The following is a 23279-nucleotide window of genomic DNA, read 5'->3' on the forward strand; positions in this document are numbered from 1 at the left end:
CAGTCTATCACAGGGAGACATGTAGAGACAGACAGGTAACCAGTCTATCACAGGGAGACATGTAGAGACAGACAGGTAACCAGTCTATCACAGGGAGACATGTAGAGACAGACAGGTAACCAGTCTATCACAGGGCCGACATGTAGAGACAGACAGGTAACCAGTCTATCACAGGGAGACATGTAGAGACAGACAGGTAACCAGTCTATCACAGGGAGACATGTAGAGACAGACAGGTCTTTGGACTGTGGGAGGAAGCCGGAGAACCCGGAGAGAACCCACACTTACACGGGGAGAACATGCAAACTCCACACAGAAGGAACCCGGGACCCTCTTGCTACCCACTACACCACCATGCAGCCCTAAATAAATAAATAAAAAACATAAATAATTAAACATTACAAATCAGAGCATAAACAGCATATGTTTAATTTAGTGTCACAATAAAGTGTTTTTTGCGTTCTGGACTTGTTGATGATGATGATGATGATGATGATGAGACTTTTATTTTGTAGAGTTTTGTGTGGCAGACATTTTTAAAACGTCGCGGGCTTGACGCTGCGCGGATGAGGAGGAGGAGGGGAGGGGCAGGACGGGAGGAGACGAAGGAAGGGGGAGGAAGGGGGACATTCACTCATTGTTAGCCGCCCGAGGAGCGGCGGACACCGCGTAGCTACACGTGAATCATCGCTCGACGTCCAGGTGAAGTTTTCATTTAAAGCGGTTAGCAGTTAGCGGTTAGCGGTGAGCTAACGTTCGTAGCCGGAGCGGGACTCCCGCGGAAGGACAGCTCCGTTAACCGCGCGGTTCGCTGCGGGGAATCAGCGCCGAGGACGCCGGTACGCGGGCGGCATATGCCGCCGTTACGAGCACCGAGTTAACCGTCCTCTTTTGTATCCGCCGGGCTGCCTGACCTCCGGGTTTACTCAACCGTTTCTCCGCAGTGAACCCGGGGTACGAAGCGCCCGTAGGAGCTCCGGTTACCGCCCCGGTAAAGCCAGCTAAACTCGCGTTAGCGAGGGGCAATTAATTCACGAATTCCCCTCTGAGATAACGGAGGAGCCCGTTCATACTGACGCGCTAATATCGCGTTTATTGTATATATATAATATATAATATGTAAATGTACCGGGGAATGAGCCAATGTCCGTCATTGAACACTGTTTTAATGAAATAATACCTTTCCTACACATGGACGTGTAGAAGACTCACCAGAAATAATAGTGAACCATGAATATGAGTGAGTCCCTGTAATAAGCTGCCTGGCTGTGAGTGTGGCGGTTTTGTTGTTGTAACAGTGATATTTCTTACAAACCCTTTAAAATGGTCTGATTTTGCCAGTTGCAGCACATTATTTGTGGTTTTAAATCAAACTACCAGAGACGTTGAGATACATGATTGTAACGTGCTTTTATTTCCCAGAACGCCGCTGAGCATCTCCTCCGTCGTGGTCGTCATCCTACAGGGCGAGGCAGCATCTTTGAGGACCACAGCGTCTCCATGGCGATGGACGCGCCCAGCTTCAGTCATGGCCGCGTTGGACTGCGGCGCCCGACCCCGGCGCGTCCTCAGTGAGCTGAACGGGAGGAAGACAGTTTCCCGTGAAGGAGCCGGATGCTGACGGGGAATCGAGCCCTCGCCCTCCTGACCAGACGTCCTCTCGGGCCGCTCGCGTCTCCCCTGCTGTGCGAGCCGGTCATGGATCTCCTGCGGGTGCTGTGGGCGTCCATGATGATGACAGCGGTGGCGTGCGTGCCCATGGACGCGGCGGGGGGCAGCCACAGCCTGTTCACCTGCGAGCCCATCACCCTGCGCATGTGCCAGGGGCTGCCCTACAACGCCACCTACATGCCCAACGGCCTCAACCACTACGACCAGCAGACCGCCGCCCTCGCCATGGAGGTGAGTGCACCTTCACGGGGTCCTAGGGTTACTGCAAAGGGAGGCGGGGAGGAGGGAGGGAGGAGGTGAGGGAGGGAGGAGGGGAGTGCACCTTCACGGGGTCCTAGGGTTACTGCAAAGGGAGGCGGGGAGAAGGGAGGGAGGAGGTGTGTGCACCTTCACAGGGGTCCTAGGGTTACTGCAAAGGGAGGCGGGGAGGAGGTGAGGCAGGGAGGCGGGGAGGAGGTGTGTGCACCTTCACGGGGTTTAACCTCGGGGTTACTGCAGTAATCAAGGAGAAATACTTGTAAAAGGATGTATTCTGGGTCTGGGTTAGGTGTTACTACCACATTTAGGATTATCTCCAGAATGGAAATCCAGCACCATCAACTCATTGTGAGTGTTTTTCATCTCATCTCACGTTGTAGTGAACAGAAGTGTAATTGACAGCCAAGCAGAGCGAGGCAGACAGACGGGCGTGGAGGCAGACCGACAGCTCTCCTGTCTGTCTGCGTGTGTGTGCAGTCAGCAGCCTGCTAGCTAGCGCCAGGCTAACTGGCTATGTGCTGAGTTTGAGATATCAAAGCGGGAGCTGCTGTACTCGGGCTCCTCTTGCTCCGGGGACTGGTGCTCCCAAAACATTCAGCAGAATATGAACTTTTAATACCCGGGGCTGGAGAACACTGGGTTGTTAAATGCTCCTCAAACTAGCATGTTGACCTCGTTGACCCCCTCCATCGCGGCCTTCTGAGCAGTCAGTCACCCAGCTGGGCAGCCAGATACAAACCTCGCCTGATGCAGCTTCACACGGCAGATTACAGCCAGGGTTCTGCTGTGTAGTCCGTGTGGTTGTTGCTCCCTGGGATGATCTGTAGGTTTAGCAGCCACAGCGTCTGACTGCTGTGTGATCCTCTTTGAGATGACGAGTTAGACGTTTCCACACGATCACGGGGCAGATGCATCAGCTCGTTAACGTAATCCCATCCTGCAGCAGGCTGATCCCTCTGGAGCTCCGTCTATCGAGCAATTACTGGCCACACTGCCCGAAACACCAGCCCCCCCCCCCCACCCCCCCCCTATATATATATATATATATATATATATATATATATATATATATATATATATATATATATATATATATATATATATAAATATCATATCATATCATATGTATCTGGCTTCATTCATTCCAGCATCGTGTTCTCATCAGCTCCCGCCGCCTCCATCACTTTACCCTTTGACATGCGCCCATCTGTGCCTGCTCCACCTCACTGGGTGGCGTGGAGGCGATGGGGAGGCGTGGCCTGGAAAGCCCGTTATGTAACGTGTGAACAGGCTGCTCGAACTTGCCAGCCTCGCCGTCGTGTGGATCCCACCGTGAGCTTCACAGCGGCCATCGCCTCTTCCTCTACCTCGGATCACCCTCTCTAATGGATGGATTCACATGCACACTATCATATCCTGATAAATATATAAATAAATATATGTCCATCCATCCATCCATCGTCTACCGCTTATCCTGTATTCAGGGTCGCGGGGGGGCTGGAGACGATCCCAGCTGTCATTGGGCGAAGGCAGGGTTCACCTGGACAGGTAACCAGTCTATCACAGGGAGACATGTAGAGACAGACAGGTAACCAGTCTATCACAGGGAGACATGTAGAGACAGACAGGTAACCAGTCTATCACAGGGAGACATGTAGAGACAGACAGGTAAACAGTCTATCACAGGGAGACATGTAGAGACAGACAGGTAACCAGTCTATCACAGGGAGACATGTAGAGACAGACAGGTAACCAGTCTATCACAGGGAGACATGTAGAGACAGACAGGTAACCAGTCTATCACAGGGAGACATGTAGAGACAGACAGGTAACCAGTCTATCACAGGGAGACATGTAGAGACAGACAGGTAACCAGTCTATCACAGGGAGACATGTAGAGACAGACAGGTAGCCAGTCTATCACAGGGAGACATGTAGAGACAGACAGGTAACCAGTCTATCACAGGGAGACATGTAGAGACAGACAGGTAACCAGTCTATCACAGGGCCGACATGTAGAGACAGACAGGTAACCAGTCTATCACAGGGAGACATGTAGAGACAGACAGGTAACCAGTCTATCACAGGGAGACATGTAGAGACAGACAGGTAACCAGTCTATCACAGGGAGACATGTAGAGACAGACAGGTAACCAGTCTATCACAGGGAGACATGTAGAGACAGACAGGTAACCAGTCTATCACAGGGAGACATGTAGAGACAGACAGGTAAACAGTCTATCACAGGGAGACATGTAGAGACAGACAGGTAACCAGTCTATCACAGGGAGACATGTAGAGACAGACAGGTAACCAGTCTATCACAGGGAGACATGTAGAGACAGACAGGTAACCAGTCTATCACAGGGAGACATGTAGAGACAGACAGGTAACCAGTCTATCACAGGGAGACATGTAGAGACAGACAGGTAACCAGTCTATCACAGGGAGACATGTAGAGACAGACAGGTAGCCAGTCTATCACAGGGAGACATGTAGAGACAGACAGGTAACCAGTCTATCACAGGGAGACATGTAGAGACAGACAGGTAACCAGTCTATCACAGGGCCGACATGTAGAGACAGACAGGTAACCAGTCTATCACAGGGAGACATGTAGAGACAGACAGGTAACCAGTCTATCACAGGGAGACATGTAGAGACAGACAGGTAACCAGTCTATCACAGGGAGACATGTAGAGACAGACAGGTAACCAGTCTATCACAGGGAGACATGTAGAGACAGACAGGTAACCAGTCTATCACAGGGAGACATGTAGAGACAGACAGGTAACCAGTCTATCACAGGGAGACATGTAGAGACAGACAGGTAAACAGTCTATCACAGGGAGACATGTAGAGACAGACAGGTAACCAGTCTATCACAGGGAGACATGTAGAGACAGACAGGTAACCAGTCTATCACAGGGCCGACATGTAGAGACAGACAGGTAACCAGTCTATCACAGGGAGACATGTAGAGACAGACAGGTAAACAGTCTATCACAGGGAGACATGTAGAGACAGACAGGTAACCAGTCTATCACAGGGAGACATGTAGAGACAGACAGGTAACCAGTCTATCACAGGGCCGACATGTAGAGACAGACAGGTAACCAGTCTATCACAGGGAGACATGTAGAGACAGACAGGTAACCAGTCTATCACAGGGAGACATGTAGAGACAGACAGGTAACCAGTCTATCACAGGGAGACATGTAGAGACAGACAGGTAACCAGTCTATCACAGGGAGACATGTAGAGACCGACAGGTAACCAGTCTATCACAGGGAGACATGTAGAGACAGACAGGTAACCAGTCTATCACAGGGAGACATGTAGAGACAGACAGGTAACCAGTCTATCACAGGGAGACATGTAGAGACAGACAGGTAACCAGTCTATCACAGGGAGACATGTAGAGACAGACAGGTAACCAGTCTATCACAGGGAGACATGTAGAGACCGACAGGTAACCAGTCTATCACAGGGAGACATGTAGAGACAGACAGGTAACCAGTCTATCACAGGGAGACATGTAGAGACAGACAGGTAACCAGTCTATCACAGGGAGACATGTAGAGACAGACAGGTAACCAGTCTATCACAGGGAGACATGTAGAGACAGACAGGTAACCAGTCTATCACAGGGAGACATGTAGAGACAGACAGGTAACCAGTCTATCACAGGGCTGACATGTAGAGACAGACAGGTAACCAGTCTATCACAGGGCTGACATGTAGAGACAGACAGGTAACCAGTCTATCACAGGGAGACATGTAGAGACAGACAGGTAACCAGTCTATCACAGGGAGACATGTAGAGACAGACAGGTAACCAGTCTATCACAGGGAGACATGTAGAGACAGACAGGTAACCAGTCTATCACAGGGAGACATGTAGAGACAGACAGGTAACCAGTCTATCACAGGGAGACATGTAGAGACAGACAGGTAACCAGTCTATCACATGGAGACATGTAGAGACAGACAGGTAACCAGTCTATCACAGGGAGACATGTAGAGACAGACAGGTAACCAGTCTATCACAGGGAGACATGTAGAGACAGACAGGTAACCAGTCTAACACAGGGGGACATGTAGAGACAGACAGGTAACCAGTCTATCACAGGGCTGACATGTAGAGACAGACAGGTAACCAGTCTATCACAGGGAGACATGTAGAGACAGACAGGTAACCAGTCTATCACAGGGCTGACATGTAGAGACAGACAGGTAACCAGTCTATCACAGGGAGACATGTAGAGACAGACAGGTAACCAGTCTATCACAGGGAGACATGTAGAGACAGACAGGTAACCAGTCTATCACAGGGAGACATGTAGAGACCGACAGGTAACCAGTCTATCACAGGGAGACATTTAGAGACAGACAGGTAACCAGTCTATCACAGGGAGACATGTAGAGACAGACAGGTAGCCAGTCTATCACAGGGAGACATGTAGAGACAGACAGGTAACCAGTCTATCACAGGGAGACATGTAGAGACAGACAGGTAACCAGTCTATCACAGGGAGACATGTAGAGACCGACAGGTAACCAGTCTATCACAGGGAGACATTTAGAGACAGACAGGTAACCAGTCTATCACAGGGAGACATGTAGAGACAGACAGGTAGCCAGTCTATCACAGGGAGACATGTAGAGACAGACAGGTAACCAGTCTATCACAGGGAGACATGTAGAGACAGACAGGTAACCAGTCTATCACAGGGAGACATGTAGAGACAGACAGGTCTTTGGACTGTGGGAGGAAGCTGGAGAACCCGGAGAGAACCCACGCTTACACGGGGAGAACATGCAAACTCCACACAGAAGGAACCCAAACCCGACCCAGGAATCGAACCCGGGACCCTCTTGCTGTGAGGCGAGAGTGCTACCCATATATACTGGATATTGCAGATAGGGAGGAAGTGATAATATCCCTGTATGTGTGTCTGTGTGTGTGTCTGTGTCTCTCTGTGTGTGTGTCTGTGTCTCTGTTTGTGTGTGTGTGTGTGTCTGTGTCTCTGTGTCTCTGTGTGTATGTGTGTGTGTGTCTGTGTCTCTCTGTGTGTGTTTGTGTCTGTGTGTGTGTGTGTGTGTGTGTGTGTCTGTGTCTCTCTGTGTGTGTGTGTGTGTGTGTGTGTCTGTGTGTGTGTGTGTGTGTGTCTGTGTCTCTCTGTGTGTGTGTGTGTGTGTGTGTGTGTGTCTGTGTCTCTCTGTGTGTGTGTCTGTGTGTGTGTGTGTGTGTGTGTCTGTGTCTCTCTGTGTGTGTGTGTGTGTGTATGTGTGTGTGTGTGTGTGTCTGTGTCTCTGTGTGTGTGTGTGTGTGTGTGTGTGTCTGTGGTTGTGTGTGTGTCTGTGTGTGTGTGTGTGTGTGTCTGTGTCTCTGTGTGTGTGTGTGTGTGTCTGTGGTTGTGTGTGTGTGTGTGTGTCTGTGGTTGTGTGTGTGTGTGTGTGTCTGTGGTTGTGTGTGTGTCTGTGTGTGTGTGTCTGTGGTTGTGTGTGTGTCTGTGTGTGTGTGTCTGTGGTTGTGTCTGTGTGTGTGTGTCTGTGGTTGTGTGTGTGTCTGTTTGTGTGTGTCTGTGTCTCTGTGTGTGTGTGTGTGTGTGTCTGTGGTTGTGTGTGTGTCTGTGGTTGTGTGTGTGTGTGTCTGTGGTTGTGTGTGTGTGTCTGTGGTTGTGTGTGTGTGTGTCTGTGGTTGTGTGTGTGTCTGTGGTTGTGTGTGTGTCTGTGTGTGTGTGTGTGTGTCTGTGGTTGTGTGTGTGTGTGTCTGTGGTTGTGTGTGTGTCTGTGGTTGTGTGTGTGTGTGTCTGTGGTTGTGTGTGTGTCTGTGGTTGTGTGTGTGTGTGTCTGTGGTTGTGTGTGTGTGTGTCTGTGGTTGTGTCTGTGGTTGTGTGTGTGTGTGTCTGTGTGTGTGTGTGTGTGTGTGTGTCTGTCTGTGTCTGTGTGTGTGTGTGTGTGTGTGTGTGTTACTTCTGCTTGAGATGCTGTTCACTCTGGTTGGTCATGGATCCACAATGAGGTCTCTCTTAGTTCTCGGGTCTGGAAAACACACAGGAACCCCAAACGTCTCCAAACCCCGGAGACGGGCCTGGTTGGCCCCTGATCCGGCTCCCGGGGTCCCTCAAAGCCTCCGAGATGTCGGGCAGCCAAATGAGAATTGACAGTTGATTTGAAAGGGAATGCGGCCGGTGAATAGCAGCGTAATGATGATGAATGCCCGGCACCGTGGAGGAGTTGGACCAGCGCCTGGCGTTCCCAGCTTTGGGTCTAAACCCCCGGCGGGTCTTCCTCCGTTCTGTTCTTCTGGTCTTCTCAAGGTCTTTTCAAGGTTTGTGTGATTTTAGGAAAAAGTGAGTGCAATTTGTCACGATATCTGACAAAAGCAACGTAGTAGTTGTTTTCCTTTGTGCGGCTCACAGTTATTTCATCTCTGCGTTGTCGTTGCCGTGGTGATTCGGTGAATGAGATCGGATCCTGTTGCTTTGATCTTGTAGCTACATATTTAATGTTGGGACTGTCTGCAGAGGAGAGACTAACGAGGTGGTTTGTGAAAGCAGGTCTTGCGTGGATCAGTCGGCGCTGACCGCTGAATGACCTCACAGCTGAAGTGGGGCAGCGGCCTCGGGCCTGGGAAACATGGGCTACGTCACTGTCACCAGGATCCTGTCCACACAGGATAATGGGAGCGTGGCGGATTTGACTGGCTTTACCAAGGGAAGCAGAGAAATCCCCTTCTTCTGCAGATAGCTGCACACTCGAGCTGAGTGAATGTAAAGCAGCGTGGGATCATCGCTGGAAACCAATTAAGCTGCTCGGAGCCGTCCAGGAGGGACGCCACTTGGTTCAGTCCGGTCTCAGGACTGGAATGGGGTTGGTTCAGTCCGGTCTGGGGACTGGAATGGGGGACGGGATGAGACAGCTCTTATGTTTGGAGGTGGTGATACTGTTGGAATGGTTCCCGTCGTTTGTCCTCTGAGAAATGATATTTCTGAGAGCGAGCGTGATGCTCTCAGGAGGAAGAGAGACGGGCTGGCTTTCAGACAGACAGGTCGGGGCTGAGAGACAGGTTTGCTTTTCAGTGAATATTATCGTAGAGAATGGAGACGAAGGCCGGTTTTCAGGCTCATGAACTCAACACCTCTGACCACGGCGCTCCTCGGCCATCTTGAGTCCGGCCTCCCCGGCGTTTGTCTCCCGAGTGTGTTGGGACGGTGTCAGGTGACACAAACACTCATCAATGGTGTGTTTGAATCTAGTCTGTCCCACTTCCACTCACTTCCTCCTGCTTTCAGCTCCGTTAATCAGCCTCCTGTCTCCCGTTTACAACAGTCACACACACTGTGTCATGTTCCACAATAACCCAGATACTGTGTGTGTGTGTGTGTGTGTCTCTTTGTCTGTGTGTGTGTGTGTGTGTGTGTCTCTTTGTCTGTGTGTGTGTTACAGTAAAATGCTGATGATGCTTTCTGATGGATGCAAGTCTGTTAATAAGGGCTGCAGTGAACTAAAACGTGCACAATTTAAAGTGCTTATTGTGTGAATTAGTGAAGATGTATCCCAGCTAAGCCCCCCCCCCCCCCCCCCCACAGACACACACACACACACACACACACACACACACACACCATGGTCTGGTAAATCCTACCCAGCGTGACCCGGGATATAAAGGAGCCTCTTGTTTTATTTAATGTCCAACACCGTGTTTATTGGCAGTGGACTGAAAGAGAAGCTCATCCAGAGAGCGTGTGTGTGTGTGTGTGTGTGTGTGTGTGTGTGTGTGTGTGTGTGTGTGTGTGTGTGTGTGTGTGTGTGTGTGTGTGTGTGTGTGTGTGTGTGTGTGTGTGTGTGTGTGTGTGTGTGTGTGTGTGTGTGTGTGTGTGTGTGTGTGTGTGCGTGCGTGCGTGCGTGTGTGCGTGCGTGCGTGCGTGTGTGTGTGTGTGTGTGTGTGTGTGTGTGTGTGTGTGTGTGTGTGTGTGTGTGTGTGTGTGTGTGTGTGTGTGTGTGTGTGTGTGTGTGTGTGTCAGAGTGCACAGTTTCCAAACATTTCTTCGCTGTGAATGACACGGTTGACTCAGTCCTCCCATCCCTCCTCCCCCTGTCTTCGCCCCCCGTCCTCCCCCTCCTCCCATCTCTTTGTCCTCCCCCTCCCCCTGTGCAGGGCTCACCCGTTGCCCAGGAAACAGTCCCTATTGTGCTGTTAACAAAGGGAGCGGAGGCTTTCTTGCCTCCCGGGAGGTGGTCCCCTCCACCCCGCACCCTGACCTCCTCGAACCCTGCTCTCCTCCTCCTCCTGCTCCTCCTCCTCTCTGGTGATGCTTCAGTCGTCGCCACGGTGCTGAGCTTGGAAATGTGGAGAATTGGAATGGCAGCAGAGGAGAAAGGGAGGGGGAGGGGCTCTGATGGGAGAGAGGTGACTGGGAGGTTTTTATAAAAGAGCAAATCCACAGACCAGTCGGCCACGTTGGGCTTCTTTGTCAGCGATTCATCAGTGGCATCGCAGCAGCCTTCACTACAACTAATTACTTTAGCATTACTCCCGCCCATGCCTTCATTGGACGCCGCCATATTAAGATTTAATATCCCATCAAACATGCTGCATAATCTCAGAGAAGCGCGGAGGTGAAACTGAGGTCAACGCTGTTTTTCTAGGTTCTTCAAAGGCAGACGGTTTGGAGATTAGACAAAAAGTAGGTTATGCAGAATTATGCAAAATCACATGTTCAGTAAGCAAATATTCACCACGCTGAGCTGCACGGTGATGTACAGAGCATTAACATGCCCTAGTGGGGCAGTTAGTTCCAGTAAACACCTGTTATATGGAAGAGGACTGAATGATGCTTCTGGTTCAACATTCAGATCCACATGAATCTGACGAGTGTTGCTGTTTCTCTGTGGTGGAGCTGCATGATGTTAAACGTGTGTGTGTGTGTGTGTGTGTGTGTGTGTGTGTGTGTGTGTGTGTGTGTGTGTGTGTGTGTGTGTGTGTGTGTGTGTGTGTGTGTGTGTGTGTGTGTGTCTGTGTGTGTGTGTGTGTGTGTGTGTGTGTGTGTATGAAGGTAAATCGATGTCAAAACACTTAGAAAGATGCGCAGCAGCGTGTGTGTGAACGCATGGTTATTTGTTATGCGTGCGTGCGTGCGTAACTTGAACGCGTAATGTAGTTGGCCTGTTCATTTCAGTCAACCAGGGGAGGCAACTACATTACACGCTTATGTTACGCGGAGTAGGTGCGCACAGCAGATCAATTCCGGCCGCGCAGCATCAGAATCTGCGACCGCACGTGCGTGTGAACGCGTAACAACATTTGTCAAACAGTGAGAGACAGACGTGCGCACGCTGCTTCATATGTACGCCGCTTCTTGTTACGCGTGACAGAGTCTGCGCACGTCGTTTCCGCGTACATGTGAGCGCCTGACAAAAATGTTCAATTATCTTCATGCAAGCGTTAATGCGTGCGTTCGCTAAAAAACGCCATTGTGTGTGTGTGTGTGTGTGTGTGTGTGTGTGTGTGTGTGTGTGTGTGTGTGTGTGTGTGTGTGTGTGTGTGTGTGTGTGTGTGTGTGTGTGTGTGTGTGTGTGTGTGTGTGTGTGTGTGTGTGTGTGTGTGTGACATATTATTCCACATCTTCACAGATCAAAACTCTCATGAATGACTAATGACTGAAGCCCCCCCCCCACCAGCTGTTAACGAGGGCGTAGGCGGTCTGCAGGCTGTTTGGTGAGGCTGTGACGGGCTGATGTCCCGTCCACCGTCACATGATGCGCAGTAATAAAATGGCTGAGTGGGAGAAGAGGGGGGGTGCATGATGGAGTATAAAAATAGAGACATGGCAGCGTGATGAATAGACGAGGGCCTCGTAGATCCTCGTAGCCTACTTGCATTCTGCAGCACAGCGTCGCCTGCAGCGGGACGGCCAACATGCAACGCACTTTAGCTGCATTAGATCATGTTTGAGTGGCCAACCGATGAAGTCATAGATGTCACATGACCCGCATGCTGGCAGCAGGAAGCAACGAGACTCGCAACATCCTCCACCTCCTCTCAGTGTCTTTGACCCCGACTGTAGCTATGTGTGTGTGTATATATGTATATAAATATGTGTGTATATACAGAACTATGTATTCATGATATCCTGACACTCATGAAAATATGCTTAAAGTGGCACTAAAGCATCCTTTCTATAAATAATGATATTTACTATTGTTGCATCCTGTATTTGTAATGATAGTGAGCTAGACGAACCCCCCCCCCCCCCCCCCCCCCCTATATTCCTATATATGGTTTCCCTCACACACACACACACACACACACACACACACACAAGCCCCACAGAGGCCTCTTGGCTCCGCCTACATGTGAGACCATTATTGTGCTGTTAGCATGAAAGTAATACACTTCCGTGTGTGTGTGTGGACTCTGGCGTTGATGGTGTGTTTCGTGTGTGTGTGTGTGCATCAGTGTGTCAGTCACAGCGTGGTCATCCTGTAACACAAAGGTCCTGTCAGCAGTGTGTGTGTGAACGGGGGGGGGGGGGGGGGCTGTTTTCATGGACTCATCTCCAGAAAGCTGGTCTCTTTGTGTGTGTGTGTGTGTGTGTGTGTGTGTGTGTGTGTGTGTGTGTGTGTGTGTGTGTGTGTGTGTGTGTGTGTGTGTGTGTGGACTCTGGCGTTGACGGTGTGTTTCCCCCACGTGTGTGTGTGTGTGTGTGTGTGTGTGTGTGTGTGTGTGTGTGTGTGTGTGTGTGTGTGTGTGTGTGTGTGTGTGTGTGTGTGTGTGTGTGTGTGTGTGTGTGTGTGTGTGTGTGTGTGTGTGTGGACTCTGGCGTTGACGGTGTGTTTCCCCCACGTGTGTGTGTGTGTGTGTGTGTGTGTGTGGACTAGGGGTGGGACGATACGGGTAACTCACGATTCGATACTGTGACGATATTTGGCCCACGATAACGATAATATCACGATGCACGATATCTGCGATATTCGATATATTGCAAGAAATTTCATCAACGATATATCACGATATGTGACTGAAAAAGAAAAAAATATGCATAAAAAATAAATTCCAAAACTTCGTACAATGTACAAATGAATAAACACTGTCCAGCTGGACACATTAAAGTGCATGGACATTAATAACATGTCTTATGTAAACCAGGACAGTGCTTTCTGATACTGAAAAGTCAGTAGCAACTTGTTTTATGTAAACTTGGACCCGTTTTAGTTTAACAATAGCTAAACAAGATAAGAATAACGTCAGAATTAAATGAAATATTGGGCACATTTCAGTATGCAACCAATTATGTGCAGAGTTATGTTCACCCATCCAGTACCTGGGAAGTCGGGCCTCATGCCCTCAGAGCTGGGTGAAAACCGCTTGGCGCTCACAGCAACACCGGGCAGCACACGGCTCCGCGGATCCACACATGCGGACCCTCCGGCGGACGGTAAACACGCGCCGCCCGGAATCCTGCCCGTAAATAGGCAATCGAGCCCGGCCGAAAAGTGGGTCCTCGTGCCCTCAATGCTGTGTGAAAAGCGCTTGAAGCTCACAACAGCACCGGCCAGCACACGGCCACGCTTATGCGGCGTTCACACCGGACGCGATAGACGCGAATACAATCGCGTGAGACGCGCGCCGCTTGATCATTTTGGATTATTCGCTTCATTCGCGCATGACGCTCATTTTTGAACCGGTGCTGCTCTAGCGGGGGAAACGAGACGTCGGCGGACCCTCCTCCTCCGCCTCGGGGTACCCGATGCCAGAGTCCGTGAGTCCGTGAGCCTCTAAACGCTCGGAATCCTGTCCGTAAATAGGCAATCAGACCGGGCAGCGGGCGGCCCCCGCGGATCCGCTCCGGAGAACCGTAAACTCTTAGACGCACCGACGGGAGTCTAAAAAAACCCGTAGACCCAAAATATCGATATTTGCCGTCAGTGTATCGATTAATTTATTGCGACAGAGAGCACAACAATATATTGCAATATCGATTTTTTCCCCCACCCCTAGTGTGGACTCTGGTGTTGACAGTGTGTTTCCCCCGTGTGTGTGTGTGTGTGTGTGTGGACTCTGGTGTTGACAGTGTGTTTCCCCCGTGTGTGTGTGTGTGTGTGTGTGTGTGTGTGGACTCTGGTGTTGACAGTGTGTTTCCCCCGTGTGTGTGTGTGCGTGTGTGTGTGTGTGTGGACTCTGGCGTTGACGGTGTGTTTCCCCCGTGTGTGTGTGTGTGTGTGTGTGGACTCTGGTGTTGACAGTGTGTTTCCCCCGTGTGTGTGTGTGTGTGTGTGTGTGTGTGTGGACTCTGGTGTTGACAGTGTGTTTCCCCCGTGTGTGCGTGTGTGTGTGTGTGTGTGTGTGTGTGTGTGTGGACTCTGGCGTTGACGGTGTGTTTCCCCCGTGTGTGTGTGTGTGTGTGTGTGGACTCTGGCGTTGACGGTGTGTTTCCCCCGTGTGTGTGCAGCCCTTCCACCCCATGGTGAACCTCCGGTGCTCCCCGGACCTCCGGATGTTCCTGTGCGCCCTCTACGCCCCGGTGTGCACCGAGTACGGCCGCGTCACGCTGCCCTGCCGCCGCCTCTGCCTGCAGGCCAAGAGCGACTGCTACAAGCTGATGGACATGTTCGGGGTCAGCTGGCCGCAGGAGATGGACTGCAACAGGTCGGTTACCATGGCGACGCCTTAGTGTTAGTGAGGGAGCTGATGCAGCAGCAGACGAGCTGGTAGAACGGCCTTTATTTCAGCCACAGGAACCACTACTAAACCATTACATTACATAGACGTTTGGGCCTCAATGAGTCTGATTACATCCTGGACCACACAGTACAACATCACATTCACCTCACTCAACCTGGAAGACAAGATCATGTCTGGTTAGCACACACACACACACACACACACACACACACACACACACACACACTTAGGTGGAAATTACCAACTCCCTTTTTAAAAAATATCAAATATAATCTGTATTTCTAACTCCTTTCAGTTTTCAGAGACAGAGATGTGTAGACGGCAGTCAAGTAAAGAAGTTTAGTTTTCAGCACTGGATTGTGATCCAAGCAGTCAGACAGGTTTCACTTAGAAAGATGCAGTCTAGTGTTTTCTAGCTTTTAACTCGCTAGACTGAATCATCTGTGTCTGACGAGTCTGGTCTCTGACGAGTCTCTGGTCTCTGACGAGTCTCTGGTCTCTGACGAGTCTGGTCTCTGACGAGTCTCTGGTCTCTGACGAGTCTGGTCTCTGACGAGTCTCTGGTCTCTGACGAGTCTCTGGTCTCTGACGAGTCTGGTCTCTGACGAGTCTCTGGTCTCTGACGAGTCTCTGGACTCTGACGAGTCTGGTCTCTGACGAGTCTCTGGTCTCTGACGAGTCTGGTCTCTGACGAGTCTGGTCTCTGACGAGTCTCTGGTCTCTGACGAGTCTGGTCTCTGACGAGTCTCTGGTCTCTGACGAGTCTGGTCTCTGACGAGTCTCTGGTCTCTGACGAGTCTCTGGTCTCTGACGAGTCTGGTCTCTGACGAGTCTCTGGTCTCTGACGAGTCTCTGGACTCTGACGAGTCTGGTCTCTGACGAGTCTCTGGTCTCTGACGAGTCTGGTCTCTGACGAGTCTCTGGTCTCTGACGAGTCTCTGGTCTCTGACGAGTCTGGTCTCTGACGAGTCTCTGGTCTCTGACGAGTCTCTGGTCTCTGACGAGTCTCTGGTCTCTGACGAGTCTGGTCTCTGACGAGTCTCTGGTCTCTGACGAGTCTGGTGTCTGACGAGTCTCTGGTCTCTGACGAGTCTCTGGTCTCTGACGAGTCTGGTCTCTGACGAGTCTCTGGTCTCTGACGAGTCTCTGGTCTCTGACGAGTCTCTGGTCTCTGACGAGTCTGGTCTCTGACGAGTCTCTGGTCTCTGACGAGTCTGGTGTCTGACGAGTCTCTGGTCTCTGACGAGTCTCTGGTCTCTGACGAGTCTGGTCTCTGACGAGTCTCTGGTCTCTGACGAGTCTCTGGTCTCTGACGAGTCTGGTCTCTGACGAGTCTCTGGTCTCTGACGAGTCTGGTCTCTGACGAGTCTCTGGTCTCTGACGAGTCTCTGGTCTCTGACGAGTCTCTGGTCTCTGACGAGTCTCTGGTCTCTGACGAGTCTGGTCTCTGACGAGTCTCTGGTCTCTGACGAGTCTCTGGTCTCTGACGAGTCTGGTCTCTGACGAGTCTCTGGTCTCTGACGAGTCTCTGGTCTCTGACGAGTCTCTGGTCTCTGACGAGTCTGGTCTCTGACGAGTCTCTGGTCTCTGACGAGTCTGGTCTCTGACGAGTCTCTGGTCTCTGACGAGTCTCTGGTCTCTGACGAGTCTCTGGTCTCTGACGAGTCTGGTCTCTGACGAGTCTCTGGTCTCTGACGAGTCTGGTCTCTGACGAGTCTCTGGTCTCTGACGAGTCTCTGGTCTCTGACGAGTCTCTGGTCTCTGACGAGTCTGGTGTCTGACGAGTCTGGTGTCTGACGAGTCTGGTCTCTGACGAGTCTGGTGTCTGACGAGTCTGGTCTCTGACGAGTCTCTGGTCTCTGACGAGTCTCTGGTCTCTGACGAGTCTCTGGTCTCTGACGAGTCTGGTCTCTGACGAGTCTGGTCTCTGACGAGTCTCTGGTCTCTGACGAGTCTGGTCTCTGACGAGTCTCTGGTCTCTGACGAGTCTCTGGTCTCTGACGAGTCTGGTCTCTGACGAGTCTGGTCTCTGACGAGTCTCTGGTCTCTGACGAGTCTCTGGTCTCTGACGAGTCTGGTCTCTGACGAGTCTCTGGTCTCTGACGAGTCTCTGGTCTCTGACGAGTCTGGTCTCTGACGAGTCTCTGGTCTCTGACGAGTCTCTGGTCTCTGACGAGTCTGGTCTCTGACGAGTCTGGTCTCTGACGAGTCTCTGGTCTCTGACGAGTCTCTGGTCTCTGACGAGTCTGGTCTCTGACGAGTCTCTGGTCTCTGACGAGTCTGGTGTCTGACGAGTCTCTGGTCTCTGACGAGTCTGGTCTCTGACGAGTCTCTGGTCTCTGACGAGTCTCTGGTCTCTGACGAGTCTCTGGTCTCTGACGAGTCTCTGGTCTCTGACGAGTCTGGTGTCTGACGAGTCTCTGGTCTCTGACAGTTGAGTCCTTCTCTTCCATCCTGCTCTGATCCTCCTGTAATCTGGAGGGTAGAAACGTGTCTTCATCAACCTGTGAACTGCTGGTGAAGTTGTCGTGGTGATGTGATGATGTCGGCGGTGATGTCATCGCCTCTCGTCTCCTCTCAGGTTCCCAGACTGTGACGAGCCCTACCCCCGTCCTGTAGACCTCCTGTCCAGCTCCGACACCACTGAATCCCCCATCGCCGTCCAGCGAGACTACGGCTTCTGGTGTCCCAGAGAACTGAAGATCGACCCGGAGCTGGGCTACTCCTTCATGGGGGTCCGGGACTGCTCCCCCCCCTGTTCCAACATGTACTTCACGCGTGAGGAGCTGACGTTTGCCCGCTACTTCATCGGGGTGGTGTCCATCGTCTGTCTGTCCGCCACTCTCTTCACCTTCCTGACCTTCCTCATCGACGTGTCGCGCTTCCGCTACCCGGAGCGCCCCATCATCTTCTACGCTGTGTGCTACATGATGGTGTCGCTGGTCTTCTTCCTGGGCTTCCTGCTGGAGGACAAGGTGTCCTGCAACGCGGCGAGTCCCGGCAGGTTCAGGGCTTCCACGGTGACCCAGGGCTCCCACAATAAAGTAGGCCCACCTTTCCTTCTAACTGTATGTCTGCTGTGTTTCTGCTGGCCAGATGTTGACCCCCCCTCTCCTCTGTCCCAGGCCTGCACCCTCCTCTTCATGGTGCTGTATTTCTTCACCATGGCCGGCAGCGTCTGGTGGGTCATCCTGACCATCACCTGGTTCCTGGCTGCTGTTCCCAAGTGGGGCAGCGAGGCGATCGAGAAGAAGGCCCTCCTCTTCCACGCCTGTGCCTGGGGCGTCCCCGGAGTCCTCACCGTCACGCTGCTCGCCATGAACCGGATCGAGGGCGACAGCGTCAGCGGCGTCTGCTTCGTGGGGCTCTACAACGTGACGACTCTGCGCTGGTTCCTGCTGGCCCCTCTGGGCCTGGACGTGGTGGTGAGGAGCATCAAAGACCTGGAGATAGAGTAACATGGTGGTATCTGGGATACGTTGATGTGAATGTTCCCTGGTGAAGAGACACATGCTCCTTGTTGTTTTTATTAAGATTCCTATGGATCAAACAGATCAAAAGTATTCCTGAACCACTGAAAGTGCTAACTTATCTTCCGACTGCATCCTGAACCCGCCCCTCTCTGAAACCCACCCAGGTCGGCGTGGTTCTGCTGCTGGCAGGCATCGCAGCACTAAACCGAGTCCGCATGGAGATTCCCCTGGAGAAGGAGAACCAGGAGAAACTGGTGAAGTTCATGATCCGCATCGGCGTGTTCTCCGTGCTCTACCTGGTCCCCCTGCTGGCCGTTCTGGCCTGCTACCTCTATGAGAACAGCTACCGAGCCATCTGGGAGACCACCTGGGTCCAGGAGAAGTGCCGGGACTACCACATCCCCTGCCCCTATCAGGTAATGGACCTGCAGAAAGCAAACCAGAACGGGCATCTGTACTGGTTTCCACCACAATCCCCTGTGTGTGTGTGTGTGTGTGTGTGTGTGTGTGTGTGTGTGTGTGTGTGTGTGTGTGGTTGGTTGTGTGTGTGTGTGTGTGTGTGTGTGTGTGTGTGGTTGTGTGTGTGTGTGTGTGTGTGTGTGGTTGTGTGTGTGTGTGTGTGTGGTTGTGTGTGTGTGTGTGGTTGTGTGTGTGTGTGTGGTTGTGTGTGTGTGGTTGTGTGTGTGGTTGTGTGTGTGGTTGTGTGTGTGGTTGTGTGTGTGTGTGTGTGTGTGTGTGTGTGTGTGTGTGTGTGTGTGTGTGTGTGTGTGTGTGTGGGTTGTGTGTGTGTGTGTGTGTGTGTGTGTGTGTGTGTGTGTGTGTGTGTGGGGTTGTGTGTGTGTGTGTGTGTGTGTGTGTGTGTGTGTGTGTGTGTGTGTGTGGGGTTGTGTGTGTGTGTGTGTGGGGTTGTGTGTGTGGGGTTGTGTGTGTGTGTGTGTGTGTGTGTGTGTGTGTGTGTGTGTGTGTGTGTGTGTGTGTGTGTGTGTGTGTGTGGTTGTGTGTGTGTGTGTGTGTGAGCTGAACAGAAGCTGCACGCTGAATGATCATCTCACTGTAGAGACGCCTCGAGCTGTATGATCTTTAAGCTCCGCCCCCCACACACACACAGCATTCACACTCGGTAGAAAGCTTACACTCAAAGGGCCTTACTATATTTATCTTGAAAGTCTTCCCTGAGGCTCAGACCTCCACTGTGTTAAAACACACAAACACACACACACACACACACACACACACACACACACACACACAACCACACAGGAGACAGAGGTCGGACGAGGTCCACAGTGACCAAGGACTCTCTTCAGACTGGAGTCCAGGTGGGACTGTGAGTCCAGGTGGGACTGAGTTCCAGTAAAGCTCCATGATGATGAAGTGAATGGATGAAGAGGATGTGAGCGGCCTCACCACTAGTCTGTAGATGCTGGTGTAGACCTGCAGGACTCCTACGCTCTGATCCCTCTGGTGCAGCTTGCTGACCGCCTGCTGTTTGGACTTCTTCTATTCCTCAGGAAACGTTAGCAGATCCAGTGGAAAATACCAGCTGTGTGTGTGTGCGAGTGTGCGAGTGTGTATGTGTGTTGGTGGTAAACTGTAACTCCGCCTCCAGGTGGAGCGTACCAGCCGTCCTGACCTCGCCTTGTTCCTGATCAAGTACGTGATGATGCTGATCGTAGGGATCCCCTCGGTGTTCTGGGTAGGCAGTAAGAAGACCTGCTTTGAGTGGGCCAGCTTCTTCCACGGCAAGAGACGCAAAGAGTACGTACCCCCCTCCCTGCTGAACCCTCTCCTGGACCTGCTTTACTCAAACTACGTCTTATATCATGCCCAATGCTTTAGTACTACTTCTAAATACTATTCTATCACAGTCTAATGTTTACGCAATACAACACAAGCTCGGTTCATTTGGTTGGGTGGTTGTTTGGTTGGTGGGTGGTTGGGGTTTAGGTGGTGGTTGGGGGTTTAGGTGGTGGTTGGGGGTTTAGCTGGGTGGTTGTTTGGTTGGTGGGTGGTTGGGGGTTTAGGTGGTGGTTGGGGGTTTAGCTGGGTGGTTGTTTGGTTGGTGGGTGGGTGGTTGGGGGTTGGGGGTTTAGGTGGTGGTTGGGGGTTTAGCTGGGTGGTTGTTTGGTTGGTGGGTGGGTGGTTGGGGGTTTAGGTGGTGGTTGGGGGTTTAGCTGGGTGGTTGTTTGGTTGGTGGGTGGGTGGTTGGGGGTTGGGGGTTTAGGTGGTGGTTGGGGGTTTAGGTGGTTGTTTGGTTGGTGGTGAACCCTGGCCCTTCTCTGCGTTCACTCCCTTCCCCTCCAGACTCAGAACATTAACCCCCTCTCCCACTGCCTGCTCCACACACTCCTCCATCCTCTTCTACCAAACCCTCCACCTCAACGCCTTTCCCCTCTCTCTCCCCACCCTGCTGCGTCTCTCCCTGCCCTCCCTCCCTCCACCCTCCTCCTGTTCCTCCCGCTCCACCACCTCCCTGCCCTCCCCCTTCACCTGCTGTAGCAGGATGGTCAACGAGAGCCGCCAGGTGCTCCAGGAGCCTGACTTCGCCCAGCTGCTGCTCAGGGACCCCAACACGCCGATCGTGAGGAAGTCCCGGGGCACCTCCACCCAGGGCACCTCCACCCACGCCTCCTCCACCCACCTGGCCATGTTTGATGAACCGCCCAGCGGCAGCACCAGCCGGGCCGGCTCGGTCCGCAGCGCTCGCTCCAAGCTGAGCAGCTACCACGGCAGCCTGCACCGCTCCCGGGACGGCAGGTGGGTCTCATGTCTTCTTCGGTCCTGCAGTGGTCCACACAGGGTCCTGGTCCTGATGGCGCCCTCTCTTTTGTCTTTGTTCCCAGATACACGGCCTCCAGCTTCCGGGCCCCAGACGACCGGCCGCCCTATGGAAGCATGTCACGCCTCAACGACCAATCACAGTCCAGACACTGCAGCACCAATCGCTTGGACAGCCTGTCACGGCACGGCTCCACCCAACGGCTGGAGAGCCAATCGCGGCACAGCAGCGTCCGGGACCTCACCAGCACTACCCAGGCTGTCCTCGGGGTCCCTGGAAACGGGATCCACCGAGTCCTGGAGGAGGACGGTGGGATGGCCTGAAGAGGAGCTGGAAGATGTGACCGGATGTGTAGAAGTAGAATAAATTAAAGAATGTGAGAACTTCCAGCGTTGGCTCAACGGAGGTTCCTGGTTGGCTACGCCAGCCGGGCTGATGAGGACTGATGAGGACTTCTCTAGACACCCAAAGCGTTTACTGTGGTCCTGATGGGGACCTGTGGAGCACCAACACTGGAAGACATCGACAAGGCTTCACTGGTGGACCTGTTTTAATGAGCCAGTCCAGATCCAAGTGACCCCCCACTGGAGGGACTATTACTGCTACTGAACTCGTTTTTATAAAAGATTCGAAGATGCTTCTCTGCTTTCACTCAGAGGAAGAGACGTTCTTCTTCAAGGTTGATTTACAACATTTGAACATTTTGCACCTCTTCAGATTAAAATAAGATTCTGGTCACTAAAAGCATATTCATACATTTAGTCACAGTCGATTTGAAACGCCACGTTAGTGGTATCAGATTATCTAGACCACGAGGGTCCAGTCTGATCCAAGAAGGGCCGTTGTGGGTCCAGGTTTTTGTTTTAGCCCAGCACTACCTCACCTGATCCACCTCATCAAGGTCTTGATTGAAGACCAGGTTCGTTAATTAGTTGGACCAGGTGTCTGAGTGCTGGGCTGAAACAAGAACTGGACCCACACCAGACCTTCTTGGATCAGACTGGACCCCCTGGTCTAGACGTTTATGGAATGGACTTCCCCGACGAGCACTCAGAACTCTCGTCTTCTTCCATGGAGGCGCTTCGTTGCTTCAGTGTCACAATGTTTGTAATAAAACAGGAAACTCCTGCTTTATGATGCTAAGCTAACGTCACCGCGCTGAACAGCTGGTGTTTCTGTTCAGCAGCCGCATCACTTCCTGTCTGAACTCCTTCAGTTCGACCGATCGTTGACCTGAGTTAGTCTGTAGTTTGTGTTCCTCAACGTTCCTCTAGTGGCAAACGTGTAGACGTAAAACTGAACTTCTGTTGTAATAAAGGTTTTTTTAAAGAACAGACGAATGGTTGATATGATACATTATTCTTTGTTTTGACCTTTCACCTTTAATGTTGTTAATCACCTGTAGTGGGTTGTTGTCATTACATCTTTAACATTTAAAACACATTATTACAAAGCCATCCTAGCAAACTGTCATGATATGAACGACGAGTAGCAACCCGTCAATCAGCAGGTAAGCCCCGCCCCCTAAAGCCAACCCTGCTTTCTGGTCTGCTGGACTCTAGATCGGAGGGTATTCCAGAAAGCAGGCTCAACCAACTCAACCCTGAACTTGAGTCAACCGACTCTGAGTTTTGTTTATGTAGAAAACGAGCTCATCCTGAGAAACTGCAGCAACGTAGATAGTTGTCATGGCAGACGTTTACAGCCTGAATTATTGCGTATAAATGACTGAACCAGTCGATTGATCTAAAGGTGATAAGTCTTTATTTTCAGATTAGCAGAGCAACACTGTGGTGTAACGGTTAGCAACGCTGCCGACGGTGCAGGCGACGGGTTCAATTCCTGTGGTTCGCAAGGCAATTTTATTTGTATTGCACCTTTCAACAACAGGGCAATTCAGAGTCCTTTACATGAAACATTAAAAGCATGGAGAAAAAAAACATTAAAACAAGCCAATAATAAAATAAAGTTTAAAAATTAAAAAATAATAATTTTGCGGTATGTAGAAATGATAATTTTCATAAAGGTGTAATCCCCCCAGGCACAAAAACAAAGTGGCTGCAACTGAAAATTATGCATAGGAATATAGCACAAATACGTGGACTATCAGCAGGATTATGTCCGCGATATGAACTGCTGAAAATGTCGGCGAATATTGTTTAGATATGTGATCGGTAGGCAAAACAGTAATTTCCTTCTAAGTAATCAAAATTCTCTCCCGACGTAAAGCTGCTAGAATCACTTTTATTTCCGTATCGATGAGGTTGACGAGGAAAGGATGGCAACTTCTTTCAGAGTTGGTTCAGATACCGGAAAAAGGCGGAGACATGTAGGAGAAACTCTGGGTCAGTTACCATGGTAACTGACCTAAAGGTTGAGTGACCTCTCTTTCTGGAACGGAAAA

At 51.4% G+C, this 23279-nt stretch overlaps 1 protein-coding gene across 2 annotated transcripts; it reads left to right on the forward strand.

The window, feature by feature from the left end:
* Window positions 1-573: 573 nt before the first annotated feature.
* On the forward strand, window positions 574-21762 carry fzd3a (frizzled class receptor 3a). 2 transcript variants are annotated; one of them, XM_084030990.1, is made up of 9 exons: window positions 574-702; window positions 1423-1902; window positions 14391-14587; window positions 17205-17667; window positions 17749-18048; window positions 18261-18512; window positions 19706-19854; window positions 20599-20853; window positions 20940-21762. In XM_084030990.1, the coding sequence occupies exons 2-9, from the start codon at window positions 1615-1617 to the stop codon at window positions 21196-21198; spliced, it is 2163 nt and encodes a 720-aa protein (XP_083887116.1). In that variant the 5' UTR covers window positions 574-702; window positions 1423-1614; the 3' UTR covers window positions 21199-21762. The 2 variants fall into 2 exon arrangements, with proteins under 2 accessions (XP_083887116.1, XP_083887115.1); XM_084030989.1 differs by having other exon boundaries at window positions 20596-20853; window positions 20940-21761.
* The last annotated feature ends 1517 nt before the right edge of the window (window positions 21763-23279 follow it).

Source organism: Eutrigla gurnardus (genome assembly GCF_963514095.1).
Source record: "Eutrigla gurnardus genome assembly, chromosome: 16".
NCBI lineage: Eukaryota > Metazoa > Chordata > Actinopteri > Perciformes > Triglidae > Eutrigla > Eutrigla gurnardus.